Source organism: Diadema setosum, chromosome 12, assembly GCF_964275005.1.
Source record: "Diadema setosum chromosome 12, eeDiaSeto1, whole genome shotgun sequence".
In the NCBI taxonomy this organism is placed as follows: domain Eukaryota; kingdom Metazoa; phylum Echinodermata; class Echinoidea; order Diadematoida; family Diadematidae; genus Diadema; species Diadema setosum.
Window position 1 is genome coordinate 28,056,787 of NC_092696.1, and position 26,533 is coordinate 28,083,319.

The 26,533-nt window shown below is 39.1% G+C and overlaps 1 protein-coding gene across 1 annotated transcript in view; it reads left to right on the plus strand.

The window, feature by feature from the left end:
* The window catches only part of LOC140235843 (roundabout homolog 2-like), a 45,685-nt gene extending 25,888 nt beyond the window's left edge, over positions 1 to 19,797 (plus strand). The window contains exons 2-14 of the mRNA XM_072315841.1: positions 6,319 to 6,483; positions 6,989 to 7,193; positions 8,470 to 8,609; positions 9,690 to 9,828; positions 10,250 to 10,377; positions 12,165 to 12,289; positions 12,632 to 12,782; positions 13,687 to 13,977; positions 14,878 to 15,150; positions 16,868 to 16,969; positions 17,545 to 17,689; positions 18,687 to 18,845; positions 19,599 to 19,797. Of these exons, the coding sequence (XP_072171942.1) occupies positions 6,319 to 6,483; positions 6,989 to 7,193; positions 8,470 to 8,609; positions 9,690 to 9,828; positions 10,250 to 10,377; positions 12,165 to 12,289; positions 12,632 to 12,782; positions 13,687 to 13,977; positions 14,878 to 15,150; positions 16,868 to 16,969; positions 17,545 to 17,689; positions 18,687 to 18,845; positions 19,599 to 19,797 (2,222 nt within the window). The remainder of the gene's footprint in view (positions 1 to 6,318; positions 6,484 to 6,988; positions 7,194 to 8,469; positions 8,610 to 9,689; positions 9,829 to 10,249; positions 10,378 to 12,164; positions 12,290 to 12,631; positions 12,783 to 13,686; positions 13,978 to 14,877; positions 15,151 to 16,867; positions 16,970 to 17,544; positions 17,690 to 18,686; positions 18,846 to 19,598) is intronic.
* The last annotated feature ends 6,736 nt before the right edge of the window (positions 19,798 to 26,533 follow it).

Sequence of the window (26,533 nt, forward strand, 5' to 3'; positions counted from 1 at the left end):
ACCAGCGACAAATGCCCTCTGACGTTGCTTGATTAGAGATTTGATTTTAGGCGTGATCCAAGGTTTGTCATTGTCATGCGTTCTTGTGGTACGTGTGGGGAAGTATGTGTCAATCAGCGGCAGGAGGCCAGGGTTGAATAGAATGTCTCACATTTAGCGTCAACATCAGTAGCATCTTAAACATGAGACCAATCACAGTCACTCAGCTTCTGACCGAATTCACGCATGATCTCACTGAAGTCCCCAAGTAGGATAAAGCCAGCATTTGGGTGCTCAGACGAAATGAGGTCCATCGATTCAAGGAGATGATCGATCAGGTTGTCGGCTGTGGCCGCGTTGGGTGGGTGATAAATGGCCGCCACTACAACGATTGAAACGGATCTTGGAAGTCGTTCTGGGAAGACTTTCAGCCATACGACTTCTCGTTCATCAGGAACGATGATGTCTGAAACCGGTTGTGAGTTCAGTGATTGCTTTGCTTACCACGCTACTCCCCCTCCCCGGCGGTGCGATCTCGATTAAATTCACGAACACATCGCAATACTGCAACATGATGTAATCGTCTGGTAGGTCGGAACGAAAACAGGTTTCTGTGACTGCTGTGATGTCGATGTCATAAGTTCAAACATAGGTGAAGAACTAATCAAATTTGTTATTGAGCGACAGCGAGTTCGCCAAAAGAAATGTAGGAAACTCGGGTAATGCTCTTACCAATGGAGTTTACGCAAGCGGTACACATATCAAGGTTCTATTTCTTTGTGGCAGTTCGCTTCCTATTCGCAAGAGGTGACGAGTCGGCCGATGTCATCCGATGTCCGATTACCGTTGGTATCTATTCCTTCGAAGTCGTCTGCCCCCTCTTTTACCTCTGTTGTTGCGTTTTTGCCTCCGAGATTGACGGTCAATTCCAAGCTGTCGAATGGTGCCCAACGTTACGTATGGTAAAGGCGAAGGGGCGTGATTACATAACCTTGACAAAGAGTCCACTGGGTATGACAGGCGGCGTCTTTGTTGTGACCTTTGCACCGGAAGTTCAAGTTTGGCATCATTTTGTGAAACGAGCTACCTCGTCTGGTGGTGGGGCGCCAGAGTAGGCTGCCGGAACTAGCAGTCTGGCTATCGTTGATGGCCCGTAATAGATATAAGGAGACAACAGTGCGAGTCCAGTTACAAATCAGCATGTTTGCTTTGCAGTTCCCTGTAGGCACCGGTCAGGTAATAAGAGCAGTCATTCCATTTCATAACATTTTGTATCAAAAAATCATACAGTCTGTCATAAACAAACCTTCTTATTACTTTGGAAAGACTAGGAAGAATGATAATAGGACGGTAATGGGCACTGATGAGAGACAAGAGAGGAGTCATTTTTTTTGTATATTGGAATAACTTTTGCAATTTTACATGTGTTCGGAAATATCCCAGTTGAGAGCGACAAGTTACAAATATGTACTAAAGGTGTCATTATACTAACAACAATTTGTTTGAAAAGAAATAACGTGCTCATTTCATCATGACCACTTGTATAACTTGATTTTAATGAATGTACAATGTCAAGGATCTCACTATGATCTGTTGGTTTAAAAAGTAATGAATGATCATTTTAACTGTATAGATCCATATTGTGAAAGAAAAAAAAAATAGCAGCCGACGACGGCATACTTTTTTTATGTGTCAGTGTCATTTTTTTGTAGCTAATAGATGTTTAGGGCCGACAAGCTGGAAGGTCGGAAATAATACTCGCATAAACAGTAGTGGAAACACTGTGGTAAACAGAAGGGAGAGAGACTAAGATACTAAAAACGCGGGGACTTTAAGTTCCAATCCCGCGTGGTACCTTTACGGATGTGGAGACGCAGTAGCATCGCTAAGAGCTTATGTCTCAAGCATGTGGAACAGAGCTAAGAGATGCGCCTATACCAAAAAATCAGTAACAGCCAGAGATGTCGTCAATTGTTGGAAATGTTTGCAAGAAGCAGCCAACATACGAAACACTCGAGTTAAGGTCATACCAGGTCACTGATACTACTTTTTGGTTAGATTTATGCTTATTATGTTCGTGATGTTACTTTGCAAACCGCCTTATCTGGGCGCGCACTGTAAAGGAATTTTATTCTTATGCAGCAAGTCGCTGCATATTAAAGAACGGGACGTACTTCGATGTTTGCCTAGAGCAAATTTGAAGATGATTTGATACATACTATCGTTTTATTGTGTGTGTGTGTGTGTGTGTGTGTGTTTAATCTGGCAAAGATCTCTGTCATGAAGTCTGACACTCTGTTGATAATCTGAAGTCTGTGATGACGATGCGTTAATAGATATGATCAACGACATCGCTAGTTATCGATCTCAATAAGATCAATTCCGAATAATTGACGACTGAAGGAAGGAGTAATTTAAAGAGAACCGATTCTGCTTGTGTTGGGATCCCTGAACTTCTGTCCGGACCGACAGTATTTCGGTTGCAACTACCTTTGTTGCAAAATGTTTCCGAGAATTCCTTTCTCAAAGGTATTCCACTGCTCAATGGCTTGATAGTTATTGTCTCGAAGATTGTTGAAGACCTCATCTGGCATCAGAGTAACCACTTGTAGACACAGCCCCCGAATGGCAGTGTTCCTTAAGTATGGGGGCAAGATTGTAACTGCCGTCTCAAAGGCAAATCAGTGTTGGATAATGGGGGAACTGCTGTCTCATATAAATAACTGCCATTCAAGTATGGAAGGGTATAATGTGGGACGTCGTCTTGTCAACTCCTCGTCTTCGAGAAGTATAGAGAAGGCTGGATATGACAACCAGATTCTGTCTTCTTGTCTTCTCGAACCCGAAAATTTGAGAAGGTGTGATGTTGGATTTCGCTTTCTCCTCCGACCCGTGATATCGAGAAGACCCAAGAGGTCTAGGCCACGAGATCTTGGACCTGCCCTTCTCGAACCCAAAGTCGAGAACGATGAATTATCTTCTCTGGTCGAACTCTCGGTCGCAGGAGTGTCCGTATTCAAGTAGAGTAGCCAATGTGCATTCAACGCCTGGAAGGAGAAAAGGGCCAATCTTCCCTTGTATTTCGTGCTTATGCTCCAACTTTTTGATTGGATGGATGCTCTCGGTAATTACTGTCTGAATTAAAGGTATAATCGCAGTCTTAAATTGCTCAGCTTACAGTCAGGGATATAAGTGTTTCTCCAGATGATCACGAGCAATCCTCCTAATAAAGATGTGATCTCTGGGTCATTTGCAAATGACGAAACAAGTCAATACAAGTCTTTCAAAAGTTCAAGGTATTCATGCTTATTACTTGTAAACAGAGAGACTGATGTACATATCATGATCCTTAAACGGAAACAAATGATATGCTCGTATATCATGCATGGGCAAGGGGTATCGAAGACAAAATCCTGTAAGTACGTATAGATGGCACGATCACCATCGACTTAAGCTAGGGTGCACACATCCAGAAAACCCAGCCTTAGGCACTTCTAACCCTTGGTATCATGCGGAGAAGTCGAGAGACACGAGACAAGAAGGTGAAGGTGACAGCATACTTTCAACTTGTCAGACCTCATAGCTTGCGTATGCACCCTGCACCTGGTATTCACATCCCCCAGACGGACTGTCTGATCCTAGAAAATATTCAGCACCAAGCAGCCGGGTTTGTGTTCCGTGACACTACTCGAGGGAATCTAGTGTCAGCTATGTGCTCTGTTATCTTTGCTGGGATACTCTACAACATCGTCGCCTCTTCCATCAGTGCGAGATGTTCTACACGATCCATTATGGTTTTGTCAATATAGCTATGCCAGGGTAAATCAGCGTAGCACAGAACAACACACGGGACCACAACCTGTCATACCACCAACTGCCATCTTTACAGTTTTTGCTCCCAAACCATAAGAATCTGGAACACTGTGACTCTCCCAGCCAAAGTAGTAAATATCGGGTACTTCAATGACCTTGAGAGGTGCAGCCCTACCTGTCATTGGACTACCCTCAAGTGTAGTGCTGTACCGAGAGGTACCCCTTCACTAAGCACTTGCACCTACATGCATCTGCTGCAGCACTCTGTACAACACGGCCCTCTTCCACGACAGCGCGTCTTCGCTTTTTGGAGTATATACTCATTCCAGGTTGAAGGTTCAGGATATCTCCAACCAACGTACGACCGCCGGTGATGTTTGTCAAGTTCCAGCGGCAAACTCCGTGAACGGTGGTCTGGTTCGGGTGCCACCCTGTGACCTTCCGTACTTGATTCGGCTGTTGATTGGCTTTTGAGAATGTTCGGGTCTAACTTCGCACGAAATTAAAAATTTCATACAAGTATTCCATTTGCCATCATGTGTCAACTTATTCGGGACGTACAGTGTGACGCCACCCACACTGAGAACATCATACGATGGAAAGACGTTGGCAATGTGGAGTGATTCATTGTAAGACGTTGATGGGGTGCTGTAGCTTCTATCAGTGTTATACTGAGTCCGCCTGGCCTTGTTGCAATGGGACTGAATAAGCTGGTAATTCACACGTGCTGGCCTTCTCTCTCTCTCTCTCACTCTCCAAATCAAAGATTCAGAGAAGAAATAACGTTACTGTTGATAGACCGTTCTCTTGGGATACCCGTGTGCTATTGAGCTCAACTTGATTGACACGATTGTGGCAGGCTGGGACCAAAGACCCGCGCTTTTCTCAGGTGGCGAACCGTCAGTCACTGAAGAAAACACACTGTGCCACGTGGGACGACAACTGTAACGTTATCGCCTCCAAAACCAACGAGACGTGCCTATTGTCAAAGCACTTAAAACTCACAATCCTTTGGCTTTTTCGGTGGGAAATCATTCGCAATGGAAAGTTTTAAACACGAAGTCCCTCCGCAAAGAGACGGAATATGAATTCAGAAATATTTGAAATGCAGAGTGTCATTACAGGAATGTCTACTGAATAAAGGTCTCTGTTGAATACGATTCATTGGAGACTTCCAGGTCCTTTTCTGCTGTCCGCTGGATTAGCCTAGATTAAAGAAAATGCATGGAATTCATACCAAAGGCTAGAAATTCAGGCTCAATATTCGACGGTAATATGTACACAGATTTCCATATGAATGCTTGTGTTCCATTTGGCTTGCAACAGGAAACCTTGAAAAAGGAAGGTAGAAAAAAAACCCCCAATATCAAGTAGGGTTTCAGAACACTTAATGCCTGAAGAATTAAAGGCGGCAAGACAATTCTTGAAGCCTCAAATTCTTAAAGATGATCATAAGAACGCCTTTATTTGTTGACTTAAGATTCTTACGGCGTTCGTAATAAAGCCTTGTGAAAGGAGATTCGTACGACGTTCATACGAACAACTCATAGCCTTCATAAGACTTTCGTAAGCTACTCGTAAGGACTACGTACAGTTTATGCAACTGTTGGGTATTAGGAATATCAAGCCAAATACACGAAGTTCTAATCCTCATTCTGTTCATGGTGTTCGACGAGGAAAAAAAAATACGGGACTAACAACAGTCATAATTGTCGACATTACATTGCTGCGTTTTGTCATTTTGTTGTTGTTTTTTTTTTTCAACAGGACAACATATACAAAAATTCGTAAGATCTTAATTCTTACGAATGACTTGAGAATGCTGTGAGCTGCACGCACGAATATCTTGTGAAAACAAAAGTCGTAAGATGCCCGTGAGTAGGACGGAATGAGAACTCAAGGCATTCTTGCGAAAAACGTACGAACTCTGAGGCTATTATATAACCGAAAATCATTTCGTTTCTGAAGAAAATCCTAAGTTGTTCTTGCGAATTAGACGGCGTTCGTACGAATTTCTACGAACTTCTACGAACTCCTGAATTCGTATGGACAGGGAGATTCGTACGAATGCGTCGTTCGCACGAACATTTGTGACCGTAGCTTTAGGTCGATGAAGTCACATATCCATAGACAGCCATCTTTGTATGCTTTCCTGATTGTGATGAAAGTTTTCTTAATCTTAACTCTTTCCATTGAAAACTACTTGTACACGAACTAACTTTTTTATCGAGTCTACTTCTTCATGATAGTGTCCGTATGTACCACTCAACGTTACCTGATGGTTAAGCAAAAAAGCAACAACAACAACAAAGATGTTGTACTTACTATTATGTAATTAAGAATGAGGTGACAGATTAGAACGGTGTTTAGATAATCATGATACTTAATAAAGTAGAAAGAAAAGAGGACAAACTAGTCACATCTGATGAGTTAGCACGTCTGTATCCTGTTGTCATTTTAGTCCATGCAGTCTATAGACATCACGATTCATTGAGTTCTTTTTCTGTTTTTTCCCCTCTTGAACAGCGTTCTGCAAGATGCACAAGGAGATCGGGCCGTGCAGCACGTACTATCCGTACTGGTACTACGACACTCGTGCCAAGACTTGCCAGACGTTCACCTACGGCGGTTGCCTTGGCAACAAGAACCGGTTCGTGAGCAAGGAGGAGTGCGTGCGTACCTGTGGTCAAGGTATGATGTATTCGTTATTCGATGTTAGCACTTTCTTTGAAAACCTTACTATTATCATCATATGCGATAATTCCACTGTTTGCGTGCCTGAATGTTTCATTAACGCTACCAATGCAGCGCATAAAGCAGAAAACTTTTGTTATCAAAAACATCTGCGTGAGTTGTAACTGTGCCAGTATTAAAGAGACTCTTACAAAGCAATGTCCTTTCTTTGTCAAGTTTATATTTTTATTTTTCTTAAAGTAGGTCATTTTAACAATATTATAGTAATGAATAATGACGTCATTGTTACAATATTTATTGCCAGAACTAAGTTTTTATCAGCTTCGTGATTCATTTCATGACTATTGTTTGCATAACCAATTTGTTGCTACTGTACTAGAAAGAGAACCCATACTATGTTTCTTACCATCACTTTTTTATCTTCACTACTATGTTCAATGCTATCACCACCATCGTCATCTAAAAACAACTGCCTACTTTTTGCACACCCTCATCTATTCAGAGAGCACGATCGCTCCGGGGATGTTGAGCACCTCTCTGGAGATCACGACCAACGTGGCGACCACGCCCCAGCCCCTCCCCCGCGTGGTCGAGCAGCCCGTGGACCAAACGGTGTTCGAGGGCGACACCGTCACCCTCAACTGCTTCGCCTCTGGCGCCGTGGAGTACTCGTGGCGGCGTATCGACGGTCCCATGCCGGAGGAGAAGTGAGGATCCCTTTCTACATTATTTTCAGACATAATACATCATGCTTGCTTATGTGTCTGTGTGTGTGTTTGTGTGCACTTACCCAAGGTGTAAAATGAGGACACACATACGAACTTTACATCTAAACCGAGGACACACAGAGAACCGAGGACATCCTCGGTACGCAGGCCATCCCCAACGGTCTGCTTTTGCATGCTTTTGCATGTAGGGGTACATGTTTGTAGGTCCTCGATGAGCATTATTGTAATAAGTCCTCGGTTGGATGGTAATATACGAATGAGTCCTCGGTTGACAAGAGTCCTACTACACACACAGGTCCTCGGTTATGTGGTAAAATTCTTATGGGTAAAACAGGTCCTCGGTTTCCGGCATAGATGCTTAATGTGTGTGTATGTGCGTGTGCGCGCGTGTGTGTATGTGAATGTCTTTTATAGTGAAATGTTGTAACAAAATGCAGAGAAAGAGAAGGAGAGGGAGATAAAGTGAATCAAAGTCCAATTTCGGCATCTGAGGTATCTGCAGTATTTGAATTTTCGTTTATCTCTTTCTATACCTCTATCACAGTATCATGATAAATAAATTAATAAATGGATAAAAAAGGGGTAAATATAGGTAAGTTAATATAGGGCCTATAGATAATAACCGAATAAATGAATAAATTAAACACATAAGTGATAGATAAATATAGGAATTGATAATGATAATATATATCTATACTAAAATAATGTAAAAATACAATATGTATTCACACTTGACATGTGCAGTATGTGTTTGTGTGTGCACGCAATTCCACATTAGCATACATGCGTACATTACTTTTATATCTAATGACAACAATAGAGATAAACTATGATATTTCGATTTGAGTTTAGTTAGCGAATATCAATAGATATGACTTTAATGACAACTGTGTGTGATTCTTTTCCTTTTTTTTTCAATTCAATTCAATTCAATAGTTTATCTATTTCCATCATCAAAAAGAAACTCCTTTCCAAGCAGTACAATACCACCATTCTGTGATTAGACCATTTTGAGTCCAGCGCTCTGATAAATTATTAGCAACAAACATGGCTCAAACACATGGCGATGAGATTTTTGAAGTTCAAACAAAAAGCTACTGCAACTTTGTGTACAACTCACTGAAATGCACGCGCTTTCGTAACCAGCTATCAGGATATAATGCATGTCACACTGCAACAGAATATGACAATCGTGAAAATATAATCTCTAGATAATAAGTGACAAGAATGATGATTATGTACACCTCATCTGCAGAATCCTCACTGAGGAATACTCCGAAGATGGCGCTATTCTCATCATTTCGGACGTAGCGCCAGCGGACGCCGGGCTCTACATGTGCGTTGCGGAGAACAACGCCGGTGTGGAGGAAAGCGTGGCCAGCGTCACGGTGCTAGGTAATACCTCACCCTCGCACTATAAGCCTCTCAGTACCAGAGTTCTAAACTTCAGTGCACATTTAATGAAGTGTAGTTGCCAGCGGTGATGACAGAGTTAACTGGTGTTAGTCTTCCTTGTTCTCGCTTCTCTTACTCCGCTCTGTCAAGTGCATCCCTTGTCATCAAATCTTACTCTTGACATACTATATAGTACATAAACCCATCGTTCAGTAGGGCGCCATCTTGTGTACGAAGGTCAACTATGTACAGCAAATTAACTGTAAATCAAAGAAGATCACGGAGCTTATTGCGCACGCTTTGTTTTGTATAGATGCAGTCATTCACGATTCAGTGTACGTAGCGAAAGTATAGTAAGTGTATTTTGGAATGGGCCGATCATATCTATCTTATGTAGATGGGTACCTAGTCCAAAGCCGGCGCCACTTCCGGGTTTCTTCAGCTGACAAGCAAAGAGAAGAAGAAGAAGAAGAAGAAGAAGAAGAAGAAGAAGAAGAAGAAGAAAAGGTCTTCAGCGCAAAAACATAGGCCTTATCGCTCTCAAAGGTTTCATTACGTTTGAACTGATATCATTTATATCGCTCTACAGTTTCTAACCTCCTTATACATAATCTTAATGAGTGTGTGTTGATATCATTAAATTCGATGCCATCATTTAGGAGGATCATTCAGGAAAATACATAAAGGGCACTTCCATTGTCAGTGTTTGAACATTTTACAGTTTACGAGAATGGAGTTAAAATATTAATTAATTAATTCAATCATTCATTCGTTCATTCATTCATTCATTTTCCATCTCCAACAAAAACATGTATATATTACATATATGTATAATATATATATATATATATATATATATATATATATATATATATATATATATATATCAACACAAGCTATAAGTGCATATATAGATATATCGATGTCACAATATGTGATAAGTGAAATTTATGGTTATACCATTGATAAAGTAAAAAAAAAGACACAAAAGCATTTTGAAAATGTTGGAGATGGTATCATATCATCACGGAAATGACATCATTGTCAAAGTATGGATTGTTTCTCCATTTTCATCTCAAGTTCCGCCAAAGATCGTAAAATTCCCCGTGGACGCCACCATCGTCCAGGGCGAGACGCTGGAGCTAAGGTGTGAGTACATGGGATTTCCCCCACCCAAGGTGTACTGGGAGAGAGAGGACGGACAGTATGTCTCTCAGAGGTTAGTCTCCATTCAAGGAATTCCTTTGTTCATTTCATAGCTGCAATACGCGCACAATATTGTTGATAATTCATGGTCTGATCAAAAAGGGATGCTTCCTTGATCTGATGTTACCCAGGATAACCTGCTCAATGTTGGCCCTGTTCTCCGATAAAGTCTTCTAGATACTCTCTTATACTTCTTGGCCAAAAGGGATGTAAGACCTTGAGCATTCTTGTTACTTGTGACTTGTTAGACTAAAAGCCTTGGCGCGTCGTGCCGTTTCGATGAGTTTGTTTCATTTCATTCATTTACTCTTACACTGTGGTGCAATATAAAAACACGAAAATCATTAATGACACATCTTTGCAATCAGTTAGGATGGCAGTGTCTGCAGTTTTGATACTAACATCAACTAATTGTTCGATCCCCTATTCGACAGGGTGAACGGCACTGAAGCTGTCGTCATGATCAACGACATCCACGACATCGAGACCGGCATGAGATTTACCTGCGTCGGCCGTAACGAAGCCGGACTCGACAAGCGGTACATTGACGTCGACGTAAAAGGTGAGTTCAACTATTTCCGAAGTTGTGTTGACATCGTTTCAAGAACAAACAGTCTGATATCAATTTTACATTGGTTTGACATTCAAGAAATGCATGAACTGGAACACGACACACTGGGGGAAAAGAATGAAAAAAAAAATGAGGAGAAGGAGAAGGAGAAGGAGAGAAGAATTGTGCCAACAGAAGACGAAGACGAGGAGATAGAAAGAAGGCTAATAATAATAATGAAAAGAAAGTTTCTTTCATAAGTGAATATTAAAGAGATGTGATTTCACGTTTTCGGTATTTCATTCTGACTTCATCGGATGCTGTTTATTACCTACTGCTTCGAGCTTGCATCAGCTTTATTTTCATCAATGTGGCTGCATGTTTTTTTTTTTTTTTTCCACTTGCTTCAATATTTGTCTGTACTTGCTGCTCTGTCTCGTTTTCTCTACATCATTTTTTTTCTTTTGTATTCTGCCCCCTCTCTGAACCAGCTCCCATCTGTTCGTTTGGTTGTGTGTGTGTATTTGTGCATATGTAAGGTGTGTGTGTGTGTGTGTGTGTGTGTGTGTGTGTGGGTGGGTGTGTGTTCACCATCTGGTCAATCATGTCTGTATTCCTTGAATTCCTGTCTTCTCTGGCCACCTGTTTCAACACCTGCGGTTCAAACGAACACCTGACATTTTTTTTTTTGGCCAGAGTCTTCCACTTGTTTTCATGTTTGTTTTGTTAATATGATTTTTGTTTTGCTCTTTAATTCGAGGCATTTGTCGTGGCTTCAACCTGTTGTACCTGTTTACATTTTTCTTTATTTTCACTTCTTTTTATTTTGTTTTGCATTTTTTCACATTGTCTTTCCAGGATAGTTGTTGACTTTCCTAATTCCATTGTTTTTCTCTTCCTTCAACGTAAAGCTGGAGGCCTAGATGATCTAAGTTTTCCATCATCACCATCAGTTTCGTTTTAGTGAGATTTCTTGGAATGTCTGCCGTTTTTACACTCTTCCCGCCATATCATTGTGGTTTATTTTTTCCCATTTATTTTCTTTAATTGTTTTGATCTTTGTGATTTCCCTTCACCGCCAGTTTCATCGTGTTTATGTATGTATGTGTGTTTTGCCTGCGAATGAATGTCATCTTTCTTCACTTTTTTTTTCTCGCGGATTACGTCTCTGTCAATATTCTTCCTTTCTCTTTCAATACAAACAATGTTGTTCTAACGAACTCCTACTTCTTTCCCACGTGTTCCACAGATTCGAATGTTTTTTTTTATATTTTTTTTTTTACGAATTCGTGTTATTATACAAACGATATACAGGAGAGAGTGGAACGGTGAGAATTGGATCCGCGACTTAAACTTTGGAACTGTTTTACGTAAAGTAAAAAGAGAGTATCCAATTCTCGCCGATCCACGAAATAGGCCTGTGCGTATTTCGTTTTATAAAATGGGCCCATAAATTCATAAAATTCAACCTTTTCCCCACCATGCGTCCGGTACATCTACAAAGCTATATACACGTAAATGGCTTGAGCCATGCATTCGGATCTTACCGGACGCTTGGCCATGCGTTCGGAATTTACCGCACGCAAGACTCAGTGTGCATAAAAAGAAAAAAAAAAAAAGCAGTGCATGATAATTGACCAATCAGAATGCAGAGATTGTAAAGCCGATTTTATAATATTATTATTTCTCTACTTACACGAACAATTCGACTTAATCAGTATATTTAATTTGTCTACAGTTGTGATATTGTCGCTTGAGTTTTACCCGTTTATCACCTGTTATCTTTCTCCGTATTGTAGTTCCGCCATTTTTCATGAGATTACCGCTGAACCAAACTGTGAACGAGGGCCACGCCCTAGACTTCGTGTGCCAGGCGGGAGGGTCACAACCTCTTACAGTAACGTGGTACAAGAATGGCGAACAGGTAACCGTTCGCGTGGACCTCTTGCAGCCAGATTCTGTCTGTGTGATAAGATTTTCATAATAAATTTATTCGTCGAGATCAATATAAAATATCAATAAAAATTTAAGCATTCCATCTTACCGTCTGCAGTGGAATGGTAATGTCTAATCTGATCGCAATTAAGTAGGCCTAGTATATTTTCATGTCTCTGCACTTAACGCAGCTAAATCGAGGTTTACTTGATTGAGTCAAAAATGTTATACTTAATAGAATTAAACAAACATCTCGACTTTATAGGAGGAAGCGTTAACAAATAGATTTCGCACTTTTTTACTCATTTCCTTGTCATTGTCGATCTCGCAGCTGCATCCTGGCGACCCACGCACATCGTTCCTTGACAACGGCACGACTTTCCATATCACGTCGGCTCTGCCCACCGACTCGGGCTCCTACACGTGCTCGGCGTCGAACGAGGTCGGCCACACCGTTGTCGATGCCGCGCTGAACGTCGTGCGTAAGTTTTCAGATTTGTGATCAAAGTCAATTACATGGGATATTATCTTCTTTTTTGAGCAAGCGATGCATGCACTTGCGGTGTTGATATAACGTACTATGTTCGTTTCTTTTTTTTTTTTTTTATCAAAACAGTTTTCAAATATTGAATATACAAACTAGTAAGCTGATTGTGCTCTTTCTAGCCAGACTTCTATTCCGAATTTATCCTTTAAAACAACAATTTATTCAACCTATAGGCCACACTAACTTTTTTATTTAGTGGCCCGATGGGGCCACCAAAATCATCAATTTCAAATTTTTTTCGTGGCCCGAGAGAAAAATTTGGTGGCCCCCCAAAACAATAAAAAACATTAAAATTCCTTTTTTGTGTGTGTGTGGATAAGTCAAATATTTACATTTTATCATAGCAAAAATTGGAAGCTGGACATATCTACTCATGAATAAACCCCAACAAACTCGCAACACTCACTCCCAGGCACTCATTCAGTCTTTTTCATCCATCCTTTAAACAAATTTGACTGCTGAATGGTAAGACTAAGTATGGATATTCATTGACAGGCACATGGGTTGCAACATCTTAACATAAATAAATGACACTTTTCAAAAAATTTTGGTGGCCCGAGGCGGGCCACCAAATTTGCCCTTTTGAAATTTGGTGGCCCGACTTTCATTTTTGGTGGCCCCGGGCCACCGGGCCACCGTTATTGTCGAGCCCTGCTATAAGGTAGAATGATGTTGGCTATTAGAGAGGAAAGGCAAGATTTGTCTTTGAGAAGGGAGGGTAATCAATCCGCATCAAGACAGACGATTGGTAGACTTCATAGGGAGGAGAAAAAAGTGTCGATGTTGACGTTGCCCCTTTTTGTTCATTTCATTATTACGTCTTCGCCTGTTTCGAACAGCCTCTGACGCGCTACCCCGAGTTGTGGAACGCCCTCAGAACGTCACCGTGTACATTGGCCAATCAACGCGGTTCCGATGCAGGGCCAGCGGAGATCCCGCCCCCACAGTGAGCTGGCTGGTCGACGGCTTCACGATCGGCGTGCCGCCCCTTGACCGTGACATGCGCTACAAGTTCAACGGGACCGATCTGATCATTACGCACGTTAACGTGCGCGACACAGGCAGATACACCTGTATGGCCGCGTCGCTACACGGCTTCGACCGCGCAAGCGCGTACCTGTCCATCAGAGGTAAGCAGCAGTACTCCGGCCGGGGAAGTCTCTGTTCGTAGAACTCTGCGAGTAATCACGACTTAACAACAACAACAACAACAACAACAACAACAACAACAACAACAACAACAACAACAACAACAACGACGACGACAACGACAACAACGACAACGACAACAACAACAACAACAGCAGTGACAACGACACCAAAATATGACAATAAGTACCATCACAAACGACAACAATAACAAAACAAAGTAGAGGCATTAAACTAACAAAAACAGAGTAAATATGATAATCTAACGAAAAAAAAAAAAAAACAGAGCAAAAACAACAACCCAACAACCAAAGATACAAAATTACCATCAGTCAATAAAATATGCATTCTTAATTAATTCATTCTGGAGTTGCCTTTAAATGCAAGGTTTCTAGCAACGGGCCAAGACATGACAAGACGTAGTGAAATGTTACACAAAATTATTGTACTGAAGTTCTTCATCTGGCATAAATTATCAAAAAAGGGCAATTGGGCAGTCCGTTGAAACCTGTAAAGAAGTAGCAATTTCACAAAGTATTTTGATGCCTTACTAACAATTATCAAATTTTCGGTTATATGCATAGGTCGCATTAAAGAAAACAAATGTGGAGTATGGCTGTCCACCATGATAGTCCTGTTTTCCAGAGAATAATGTAGTAAATGTACTTTCCTAGACAAGTGATTAGACATAAAAGTTTGAATATTGATATGTGTGCGTGTGTAGCTGTTGAATATGTATCTGAACGCCTGTAATGACATGCTTTATTTAGCTTTTAATGATTAAATCATTTGATTATACGTATGATATTTCATATTCCATAGAATTATCGATTTATATTAATTCATACATAACTAACAATGCTACTCTGTACAATCTACAGAGCCGCGATTGGCTATGGAGACCTCCATTACTGACACCAATGTCATTCTTGGAGAAAATCTGATTCTGACATGCGCCGCCAGCGGTGAACCGGAACCACATCTGACGTGGTACCGCAACGGACTTCCGATCAACGCGACCCTGAAAAGATTCTCCCTGAACGAGAACACGCTCATCATACCCATTTTGACGCCCAAGATGGGCGGGGCCTACAAGTGTATCTATGACAACGGCGTGCTGACAGCGTCTTCTTCTGCGATGGTAGATGTGTTGGGTAGGTCGTTAATTTGATCGTGAATTAATCATTGTAAGTGCACGAAAATTGATGAGTACAGTGGACTCCCATTATAACGAAGTCCTCGGGACCGGCAGTTTTCTTTCGTTATAACGAAATTTCGTTATAACCGAATGAATAAACAATAAAAATACATAGAGTTGATAATGTTGCGGCCCTAAATTTTATTTCGTTGTAACCGGCATTTCGTTATAACCGTGTTCGTTATAACGGGAGTGCACTGTATAATCATGCAGTTTTAATCAATCTGAGGTAAACGATCTGCTAAATCATTCCTAAAGCATGTTTTCATACACATTTTGCTGTTTTCTCATTACGTTTGGTTTTTGTTCCGGGATATGTTCTACAAAGCGGACAGACTTTCTGGGAGTGTCAATACTGTACTCACTCGCAACAAAAATGATAGGCCCCACTTAGGGGTGGGATTAACAAGGTTCATTTTTAATTGTTATATGAAATACAGATACATATTAGATTTGCGAAATAGGGTGAGGGAAATATTGTTAAACGATATTCAGTCAAACATCGTGCTTTAATAATTATGGAAGCATTGGGGTAAACTAATAGTGGTAAAATGTTGTAAAGCACAGCGCATAGCATTGCTGGCTCTTAATGCACGCGTGGATATTATACCAATCCGCTGCCAATAATGATACAACAAAATAAAAATGGCACACATTGAATCCCCTGCACAATGCCAATCCAGCTCCTGCACCTCTCGCTTCTTCTCTCTTTCCTACGCGCTCTTTTTTCTTCATCTTCTTACCATCCATCACCCCCTTGAACAAAGTGTTAAAAGATCAGATAAGCTAGCCATCACTTCCGTACTTTTTTACTGCTCTTTTCTATCATTATCATCTTTTTTTTTTTGCCTTTGTTACCTGTTTAAAGAAGCGCACTATGCAAAGAAAGCAGCTGATATGAAAACTGTTGCTGCCACTTTTGCATGAAAGAAGTGATATCAGCTCTAAATCAGGCAAATCATGTCCGTTGGGAAGGGCTTATCATGGGCCATTCAAAATAACCGTCGTAGTCACGTGACCTTGACGTCATGTAGAAAAGTGTGCCTTATTCATTTTGTAAAATTCTTTTTACACTAACAGACGGAACATAATGATTTCTATTGGGGTTTAATTTGCGTGAAGTATTCGATTTTCCCCACCTCGAAAGATGTGTGCTTTAAAGATGTCTTCAAAGTGAGCAGGGTGAGAAAATGACGTATAGGCCTACTAGATCACAGTAAAGGGAGAATATGTTGTTGCTTTTTTTTCAAGAAATACAGAAACTCGTTTTCCTTTTCAAGCATAAAAAATATGGATGAGGAGCAGAGTGCAAGTTGTACAATGTAAGAAAGTGACATCATATCAATGTGACTGCATTGGCTACTTTGGAGTTCAAGTTGTCAGATTTCAAAATAAATGACTAATATAAGCATAATGTCCCTAATAAAGGCAATGTTCCTATATACCCTTGCATTACTTTGAAAAGCTAAAGCAAAGCAAAACAAAACAAATAAAAAATCAAATCAAAGTCAAAGTGCGCACTATCCACTTGTTCCAAATTTTGAGGCGCGCATTGTGAACTCCGGTTGCAGGGTGACGCTAACATGCACGGCACATTGTAACTAACCGCAGGTTTTTATCAGTGGAAGGCACCAAGTCATTTTTGTCCATTCCTGCCGTTTCCCTCTCTCCAGAGCCAACCGCGATTATGCCTACAACTTCAATGCTGCCACCATCGTCCAACTTCACCACAGCCACGTCGCTGCCAGAAGCAAGTGAGGATCAAGAAACTTTATGCTATTACCCTGCCCTGCGACTTTATAAAATTCTTTGAGTGCTCACGGGTTCCCCCACCCCCTCTTTACATTATTGTTCCCGCATACATAGTATTGCTTCAAAGTAGTATGGATTTCCAATGCATAACGAAAAAATGAAAACGCAAAACTTTCACGAGGGGCAAAAGATACTTATCTTCTCTTTCGCTCTGTAGAAGTAGAGTAAGTTTCTCCGAAAATTACTCATTGATTTGGTAAAATGTCTGAAAACGGCAAAAGAAAAGAAAAAGCAAAGCAATAGTCTAGAAAGCCAAGCAAACAAACCTAAGCCAAAGCCTGTAAGAGCAAAAAAGTGCCCCAACACGAACATTTACCGCATTCAATAATTGTTGCATGAAAGCATGAAAATCTAGAGTGAAAAAACAAAAAACAAACAAACAAGCAACTTTCCTGTTTTAATTCGTAATTCTATTCTTAATTCTTGCTCATTCTTTCGTAATTGATTGAACTTGAAGTGGTTTTGTTTCTTGAAATAATTTGAGCTGATTCTTCATCAGAAGAATATTAATCTTTCTTTTTTTGGGATCATTTTCCAGCGGACGCATCAGAGCTCGGGACCCAGCCTGCCCCGCTGGTGGAGCTGAAACTTCGTCGCTACGACATTATTGACACCGGAATAGCAAACCTCTTCAGGGGCTGGGCAGACGTGCAGGGACAGGGCGCTGCCAACGACTACTGCCGGTAGAGTCACTGCGACAGACCCAATATAATTATTTAGACTTTCAGACACTCAGAACTTCATATGTCGACACAAAAGAGAAATCTCAATTTGAACGTTTAAAGTCAAATCTATAGATGTACTAATTTGAAGCATTTACATCTGCTTGTTCACATTATAGAGTGGGACTATAGAATGATGAATATGCGTGAGCAATGACTAAGGAAGTAGACTGGTAAATGAATACAGGTGTGAATTTTCGATGGGGGATTAGCCATCTATACCTGCTGGTCCCACTCGATAGCAATATCTGTGACACAGTTACAAGTTAATTCTGAGAAATTTGCTATCATTAAATCCCAGAAAACTGCCAAGCGGCATGATTTATCACACGCCTTCAGATTTTATATTGTTTGAAATCTGTCCTATCCCCTTAATTTCAAAGTTTTGGGATGCCTTGAATGTTGAAACATGTTTCTGTTGTCTTCATGAAGCCTGTAGCTAGCAAAGGGGAGATTGCATACTGCTTTGAAATATCGAATCTGAAGCACGCTTGTCTTTATCAAAACTTTAAAATCTACTCTATCTTAAAGATGTACATTCATGTGGTTGTCGCTTTTCTTATCTTATATCTATTGTATGTTTTATGCAAGTATTTGGGAAACCAAACTGAATAAAACATAGAGCATCTTCAAAAACAAAGATGAAGTGAAAAATTGACGTTCGTCAGCTTTATAATGCGTTCACTTTGTGACGTCACATACGCCTTTAATCCCTTCCGCGCCATTGAGTCAACTGTGCACAAATTTCACATTATACTTTTTATTTACCTATGGGTAGAAAAGAAATGTGGCACCCAACGGGTTAATATCTGGTTTTTTCTGTAATCTGGAGACAGATTGGTAACAATTCCTGCTGTGTTGCTGACGACAATGCATTCATAGAAACGAACAAACGTACAAAAACAAATATAATGCTATATTGTAATAGTAATGAATATGTTTTTTATCGCATTCCTAGCGTGATCGAGCCAGAGGAGGATAGGTACCAACTGGTGTGCGCCCTCGCCGGCGGGGACGGGGAATACAACTACTCGTCTCGGCTTGACTTCCAGGTCGGGGAAACGGACACGTGGTACATGAAGGATGAAGACGGTGATGGGAGAGACGATTACTGCAGGTGGGTAAACATGTCCTAACATTTGTGGAGGGACATGCAGGGCCCTCTTCATAGAATCAACTATTAAGAGGCACTAACCTTGTGGAACATGCTGTTGCGAAACGAAGGCCCTAGAAAACCGTCATCTTCTCTGTAAGACGAAAATGATAACAGCAAAATAGAATTCCTCTACGCATTATCCTCTAACTATAGTGGATGTTGGGAAAGTGACATCCAGCAGGATTTTATAAGGGATGTTTCTATGATTAGTGGATATTCTTAGTCAGGTCCTTGTCAAATTTATTTACTGGCGTGATAATTGGATTTCAGTACGACAGTATACGTTATTGCGATTTTGTTTATTTGTTTACATCGGCTATCACCATGATCATGTTTTGTTGGTGTTGTTGTATATTTCGTAAATAGAGTTTCGTCGGTTCAAACTAAGTCATAAATCATTGACACGCCTCATCTTTAATTGTTCTCAAAATTATTGAAATTATCAAATTATCGAAATACATGCATTATTGATACTGTGATGAAACATACAAGCAGAGTAATGAATAAAATTGATTTATTGGAACAACAGAAGAGATATGTAAATGGGAAAATAATAAAAGGAAAGTGGGATAACGCAGACAAACTATTTCATGGTGGAGAGTAAGCATGAAAATATGAATACGGTATGAACATGATGACAGTAAACTGCTGAATAGAATGACGTGTAAAATAATAATCATCATGAATGACCGCACTTTTGTGACGTCACCACAGATGTCTGAAGAAGCCGGGCCAGGGCAGGTGGATCTACTGCACAAAGGCGGGAACGAATGGTTTCTATGGCAACCCGGATGCCGAGGAGTTCGAGACGGAGGAGACGTCGTTTCGCGCCGCTGGCGACGAGGAGGTGATGAAGAAATGCCGGAAACGAAAAGTCGACCCCTTTTTTGGGCTGCCCATCCCCGTCGCATAAAAAGGAAGAATCGGACACGAGAACAGCTGCAGAAAGTGGTTGTCTTGCTGCGGAGGATGAAAATATGTCACGCAGAAACAAGACTGTTATTTCAGAGGAAATACGAAGCTCTCAACTCAACCTTCTGTGAATAATGTTTCTTTTCTCTCTCTTTTTCTGTCGGACATGAACTTCGGAATACTGAGATCTTCTGGCTTGGCTTCATGTTAACTTGTGGGATGTCGAGCATGGTTACAGGCAAGAAACGAAGACTTTCAACGGACCTAATTCAATTGTCGAGAGTACAAATGAATTGATTTATTTTCCTTTTTCTTATTTTCTTGAACGCTATTGTATTCAGGCATTATTTGTTTAGTTTCTCTACAAGTTTACTTTGAACATGGTTCTTATTCATTTTCTTTTTGTAATGTTCATATTTCAGCCAATGTAAAGTTCTGCTTAAGGACCACAGCTCCTTGGAATAAAAGATTTTGTCAGATGTGCTGTTCTAAATAGACGTGTATCATCCCTCAAGAACAGATAGAGGAATACTTTTTGACCTTTGTTCATTGACCAGGTCATGCTTATCATAAATCATTTATAATGAATTCATCCATCCCATATATCATTCCTTCTTATATAGGCTGTTGCTTACAAGGAGAATTGTTAGTTGCCTCTGCCGAGGAGGTGGTGTTTACGCCGGCATTGGTTTGCTTGTCTGTCTGTTTGTTTGTTTGTTTGCTTGCTTGTTTGCAAAATAACTCAATAAGTTATTTGGATGGAATTTTCATAAAAAGTTGATAAGACACAACTGCTAAAAAGATGATTAGATTTTGGTATAAAGTGCTCTGGATCCCCGTCTGGATCCAGGACTTTTGTATCATTATTCTTTTAGGTGTAGGTGGAAATCACAATAATGAGCTGCTTGGTGGAGATCTGCGATCTCTGAGTGCTTTCCTAGTTTGGTAATGCCTTTCAAAGTTTGCACATGAGTGAAACGATTTACCCCCGTTTCTATTCAACAAAACTTTGTGGTTATGTGGAAACCAATTCCGTATCGCTAAACATGCACAAAATCACAACAGCAAACAGCAATCTAACAGGTCTTGGCCAGCACAGCTACATCGGTGGAATATCAAGCTATAATTCACAGTTACAAAGTGAGCCTTTGAAGATAACGGTTATTCTCTTGAAATCGACTTGTAACTGAGGTATTCGTAAATTTGGAGAGATCCTTGTGAAACTATATTTGAAGTATTAATGTTTAAACTACATAGTAAGTGAACATCTGATAATACCCGTGAAGATTATGTATTCTTTTCCACCAAAATATCATAAGATATTCATGCAGCTCTTAAACGTAAATTCCTACTATCTACCGCTTTCAGCTGTTCCTCTAATTTAGATAGATTAATCCAAGTTTTGAAAAATCTGTGGTTCATAGAGGTCATTGCGGATAAGTGCTATCTGTGAACCTGGTTATTTACTGTTACTGGAAACGGATGTGAATGGCCAATGGAATACATGCATGTGTGTATGACGTAACAAATAGACAGTCTCAACGAATCACACAGTGGCGTATACTTTCTATCGTCAATCGGTAGTCACGCTCAGTGCCGTATATTAATATACGGCACTGGTCACGCTTATTGTGTGAATGGTAAATGAAACGGACTGTGATTTAAGCCACTCATGTTGCTAGTACAGAAACTCAAGTCAGTGCTGTGAGTGTGTAGGGGATGTACATTTGTATTTATGTTCATGCTCGTATGCTGTTTTTTCTGTTACAGAAAGGTCTGAATGATCCCAACACAAGTGTTACGACACTTTACATAGTGTGGGTGTGGGTCGCGTCCAAATTAAAAAGAAATGTTGCATCAGCCCGTTGAGAAAGTAGGATGAGGAGTAGAGCGTATAGAAAGACGTCGAGAGAGAATGTACTGTGTATATTTTCCTTAATTGCAGCATGCGTACAATTAGGACCTGCTCTTTTTGTGATGCGGAACAAGAGGTGTGTGTGTGTGTGTGTGTGTGTGTGTGTGTGTGTGTGTGTGTATGTGTGCGTACTTTGAGGGTGTACATACTATTAGTTTGTGCTCGGTTGTTGAAGCACTTTTCTGGGGTGTTTGAGCAGTTTATGTAAATATTAGTCATCCTATTGTTTAAATTGTTCGATATTTTGTCTTTGAAAACATAGCATCACCGTACCAGCATTTAAGGAAAAACCAACAATATTCGTCTTAGAGATGTTGATAAAGAAAGAATGGCATGTATGTGAATGCTGGATTAATATTAGACATCTAATACCAGCACATGCATGGTTTTATTAAGTCTTCCAGTCTCAAATATTACAAATATGTAACCTTGAGTAGTCAGTGCTGAACGTTATAGTGTCCTGGAACTCTTTCACATTATGATAGCATAATTTGACCTGCGTTGACAGATTTCTTTTTTTTGTTAGTTATTTCTTCTAACTTCCCATCAGAGTATGTACCTAATTATCTTTGTGTAAGTAATATTTATTCCTGTAGTTGTCAGTGCACAAGATTGCAGTATCTTATCCGATCACGCAATTTAATTATTTTCAAATTCATATAAAAGAAATATCGGTGGGTTGTATAAATCTACCCTTTATTATAAAAAGAGTCCTCCCTTTTCCCAAAGTGATCTCGGAAAAGACTATTTATATGACTGTTTCTGTGATCTGTTTGAAAAAAAAAAATGTATCGTTGCCAGCTGCACGTGATGCAAGGAAAAATAATTAAGAACAAGAAGAAAACAAAGCGTAAAAAGTGATAATAATAATAATAGTAATATTAATAATGATAATAATAATAATAATAATAATAATAATGATGATGATAATAATAATAATAATAATAATTATAATAATAATAATAATAATGATATATTATGATATTTGTGGCAGGGTGGCTGTAATACAAGTGTTCCCAGAAGTATGAAGTTTTAACAATGGATGATAAAAATAAATCCTTTGAAAATACAATCTCCGAAAAACTGGTAGAAGTGGAAATTTTTGTATCCGGAATCTTTCGTCTTCCGTTGCATAAGAATGTTTGCTTTTAAATCTATAAAATTAGACTCATGATGAAATAACTGCTTTGCATTATCATTATTATCATTTATAATCATTGTTTGCTTCGCAGGCTCGGTCATCATTTTCTGCGTAGAAACTTATTATGGAAATACGTTTCACTTATTCAGACATCTTGTTGCTGCATCTACCTATGAGCATGTTGTGCGTTTAACGTTGTAACAGATCTATTTTGTGCATTAAATGCATGACGGAAGCATATTTATGTAACCCTGGAGATCAGATGGACCTGCTCTCCTAGAAAAGAAGTTAATTGTGGTCTATCAATCTTTAAGGGATGTGTTCTAGAAAGATGGCAAACTAAAACTTACCCTCCATCCTGTGAGTAAACTTTTCTTTATTACTATTCATCAAACAGAAACTGATTCATATGAGCGTTAGTACCGATTTCTAAAACGAGAAAAAGGTCCGTAACTTATGACTGATGTAAAACTTGTACTAGTCATTGCATTAGTACAGTCAGCAGTTTTGGGCTGAAATCCTTGTCAGTTTTTCTATTTTTATGTGCAAAATGTGTCAGAATGTTTCCTGTGTACATGCACAAAGATACTTGTTTGCAAATTGCTCAACTGCGCCTTTTTTGGATGATGAAGAGGCTCGAAAATGGGGAAAAAAGGAAACTTCCTACTAAACTGTGAGTATCGTTTTCTATGTTCCTTTCACATGTTGAAATTTGCACACCACGAGATACTTCACAAAGCATCATCACAGATTGCTAAACTACGTTCCTTGTCTTTTCCTTTGCAATTTTTTTTTTTCTCTTTTTTTTTTTCAACCGCGCCCCACTAGGACTGTGCCGGAGAAATTTACTACAGTGGATGTGGAAACTGCGAGGGAAGAGTGCGGAGTGATTTCCCACGTTGGGCTTAAGAACACTACGTAAAATGCAGACTTTGTGCATATCGTATTTATTAAGAGTAGATGAGGCTTATAAACCCAGTGTAATGATATTCTTTCAAAACAGTTCCTGTGTCTGATGTCTGTACAAAATACGCTAGCTTTTCTGTACAGTATTATTCAGTTTTTAATAAAATACGATTGATATACCTCACATGTTTTTGCTGCATATTTTTCTTAACTTATAACTCCAAGGACTTGAAGGTGGCGACGTTGGTCAACCTCGATTGTTTATACATTCATGTATGTGTGTGTTTATATACTGTATATATATATATATATATATATATAATATCATACCTATATATTCTACATATGTATATATATATATATATATATATATATATATATATATTATCATACCTATATATTCTATATATATATATATATATATATATATATATATATATATATTATCATACCTATATATTCTATATATATATATATATATATATATATATATATATATATATATTCCTTCCATAAGGGTATACACAAGCAAATCAAAACAATGCAGAAGTGTTTTCATTTTTATCCATCATGTGACTTTATCGATCAGATGAATAGCAAATAGAAGAGATGCAAATTACAATGTTATGAGACGTATACATGTAGCTACTTTCTGTCGCCATTTCTCCTTGAGGAATGAAATTGATACTTGATATGTCAAGCTGTTTGTTTAAACAGTAAAGAGGACTGACACAAAGAATGTGCGATAGTGATTCTTGAGAATAGCATGATTTTTACTTTCATTCTTAATACTCAGTCGCTAGGCGTGATAGTCGGAACGACAGGTACCAAGAAAACATGACAGGATTAAATTGCCTTAAGGTATTTGTAATTGTTTTCGTCTCATCAACATATGTAGATTGTTAACATCATACTGAAAACACCTAAACACCGTTTTCCAGCTATGAAAATTGCAAGCATTAATCTAACATTAATTATATACATCTGATGGTGATAAAATTCATATTGAGAATTGATCATTATCTTACGATTGATAATCAAGTGAAACATGATTATACTAAACGTTTTGTTATTCTTTTTCTTTTGAGGATCTCACCCATTTCCTTGATCCCGTGAATTTCAAATTGTTGATATCATTTGAATAATGTTTGTACATGGTATATCCTTAATACCAGAGAGAGAGAGAGAGAGAGAGAGATGAATTACTTGTACATAATTATATTAAACATAATTTCCTGTGACTGCTATTTCCGGAAAATAAAAAAAAAATCCTCTAAATAACTTTGAGTAGTCTTCAAATCTGTACTAAAGACCTATCTTTTCCAGCAATTTTCATGAATAATACAATTATTGTGAGATGCGAGTGCTTGTGAATGTTCTTTAAAGACAAATCGCGTTGTATAAATGCTGTTCTTTGTGATCTTTATGATCATCATTAAATATTATACTGTACCTGACAATCTAGCTCTCCCAAATCTCCAGATTTGTTTTTTCTATCTTGCTCAAATGTTCATCAACGTACAAAGACCTCATTTATTCGAAATGATTGTGACTTAATTAGATCTGTCCGGAAAACTATGGCAATAACGAAATTACAAACAGTAACTAGAAGTGATCCAAACTTTATGACGATTTAATTCAAAGAAGAAATTTGAGCTTTCTGTGACTTTCCGAGTGTATTAGCAAAACATAGTAGGAACTGTCTGTTTATACTACTTCGAAACAATAATATAAGTATTAACTAAACTGTATACGGCGTTTATAAGCTCCGCTTCATGAAGACATAATTACATCAGGAATCTGATTGCAGAAGTTTGTTTTCATAGACAATGTTTTCATGACTCGTTTTGAACTTTGATAGCACACCGTGTACAGTAACGTGTGTAGGATGCCAATTTAATATAATTATTACTATGAAAACCACAGCGAATCTTTCAAATATGATATAATTTTCTAGCTATTTAAAGAGTCAGTTTAACGAAATTATGGACCTATAATAACATGTATTAATTCAAATACACTTTTGATAGCAAGATGAGAATTTTATTGATATCTAAAAAATGAATATTTTTCAATCTCACCTTATGATAGATTAATGTCTCTTATTAGGTCATGGTAACTAAAGTTAGCATAATTAAATTTCTTCAGAATAGTTACAATTAAGGAAAACCTGTGATGTATGGCTATATAAACTTGGGATTAGGCTTAGAAGGAACTCGGAGGGATCAGAGTCGGAATCTGTCGTCAAAACAATAAGTGCTGTAGAAACTGTGTATCAAAAAGCATTTACAAAGCTCTGGATATCCCCATAACCGTGTCGCATGGCTACTTTCTAATGACGTGAAACACACGTCCCATGAGCTGTGGTAAAGCTATAAGCCAAGCCGGCGCTAGTCTCAACATGAGGAAAAATGCGCAATCTATAATGTTCCCTCACCTATAGAAGCCCCCATTTTCAAAGTAAGTTTGAAGTAAGACTGGAATATATTAATAAATTAATACTGCTCTCCCTTGCGCCTTCGCGAATGACAGACGGGTATGTTTTATTTGTTATCTACTCACTACATAGCTGATATTGTAGTGCAAATATATAGCGATTTGCTCGTCTCACAACGTGAGTTCTGTAACGGTGGTGAAACAAGCAGAAAAAAACAATACTGAGGAAAGTTAATTATTCTATTGATCTGTAGCATTTCTAAGGATGCATGTGTTGCAGCACACTTTGAAGATAGTCAGGCGGAGCAGTGGCTGTGCCAGGGCGTAGGCAAGAGGGTT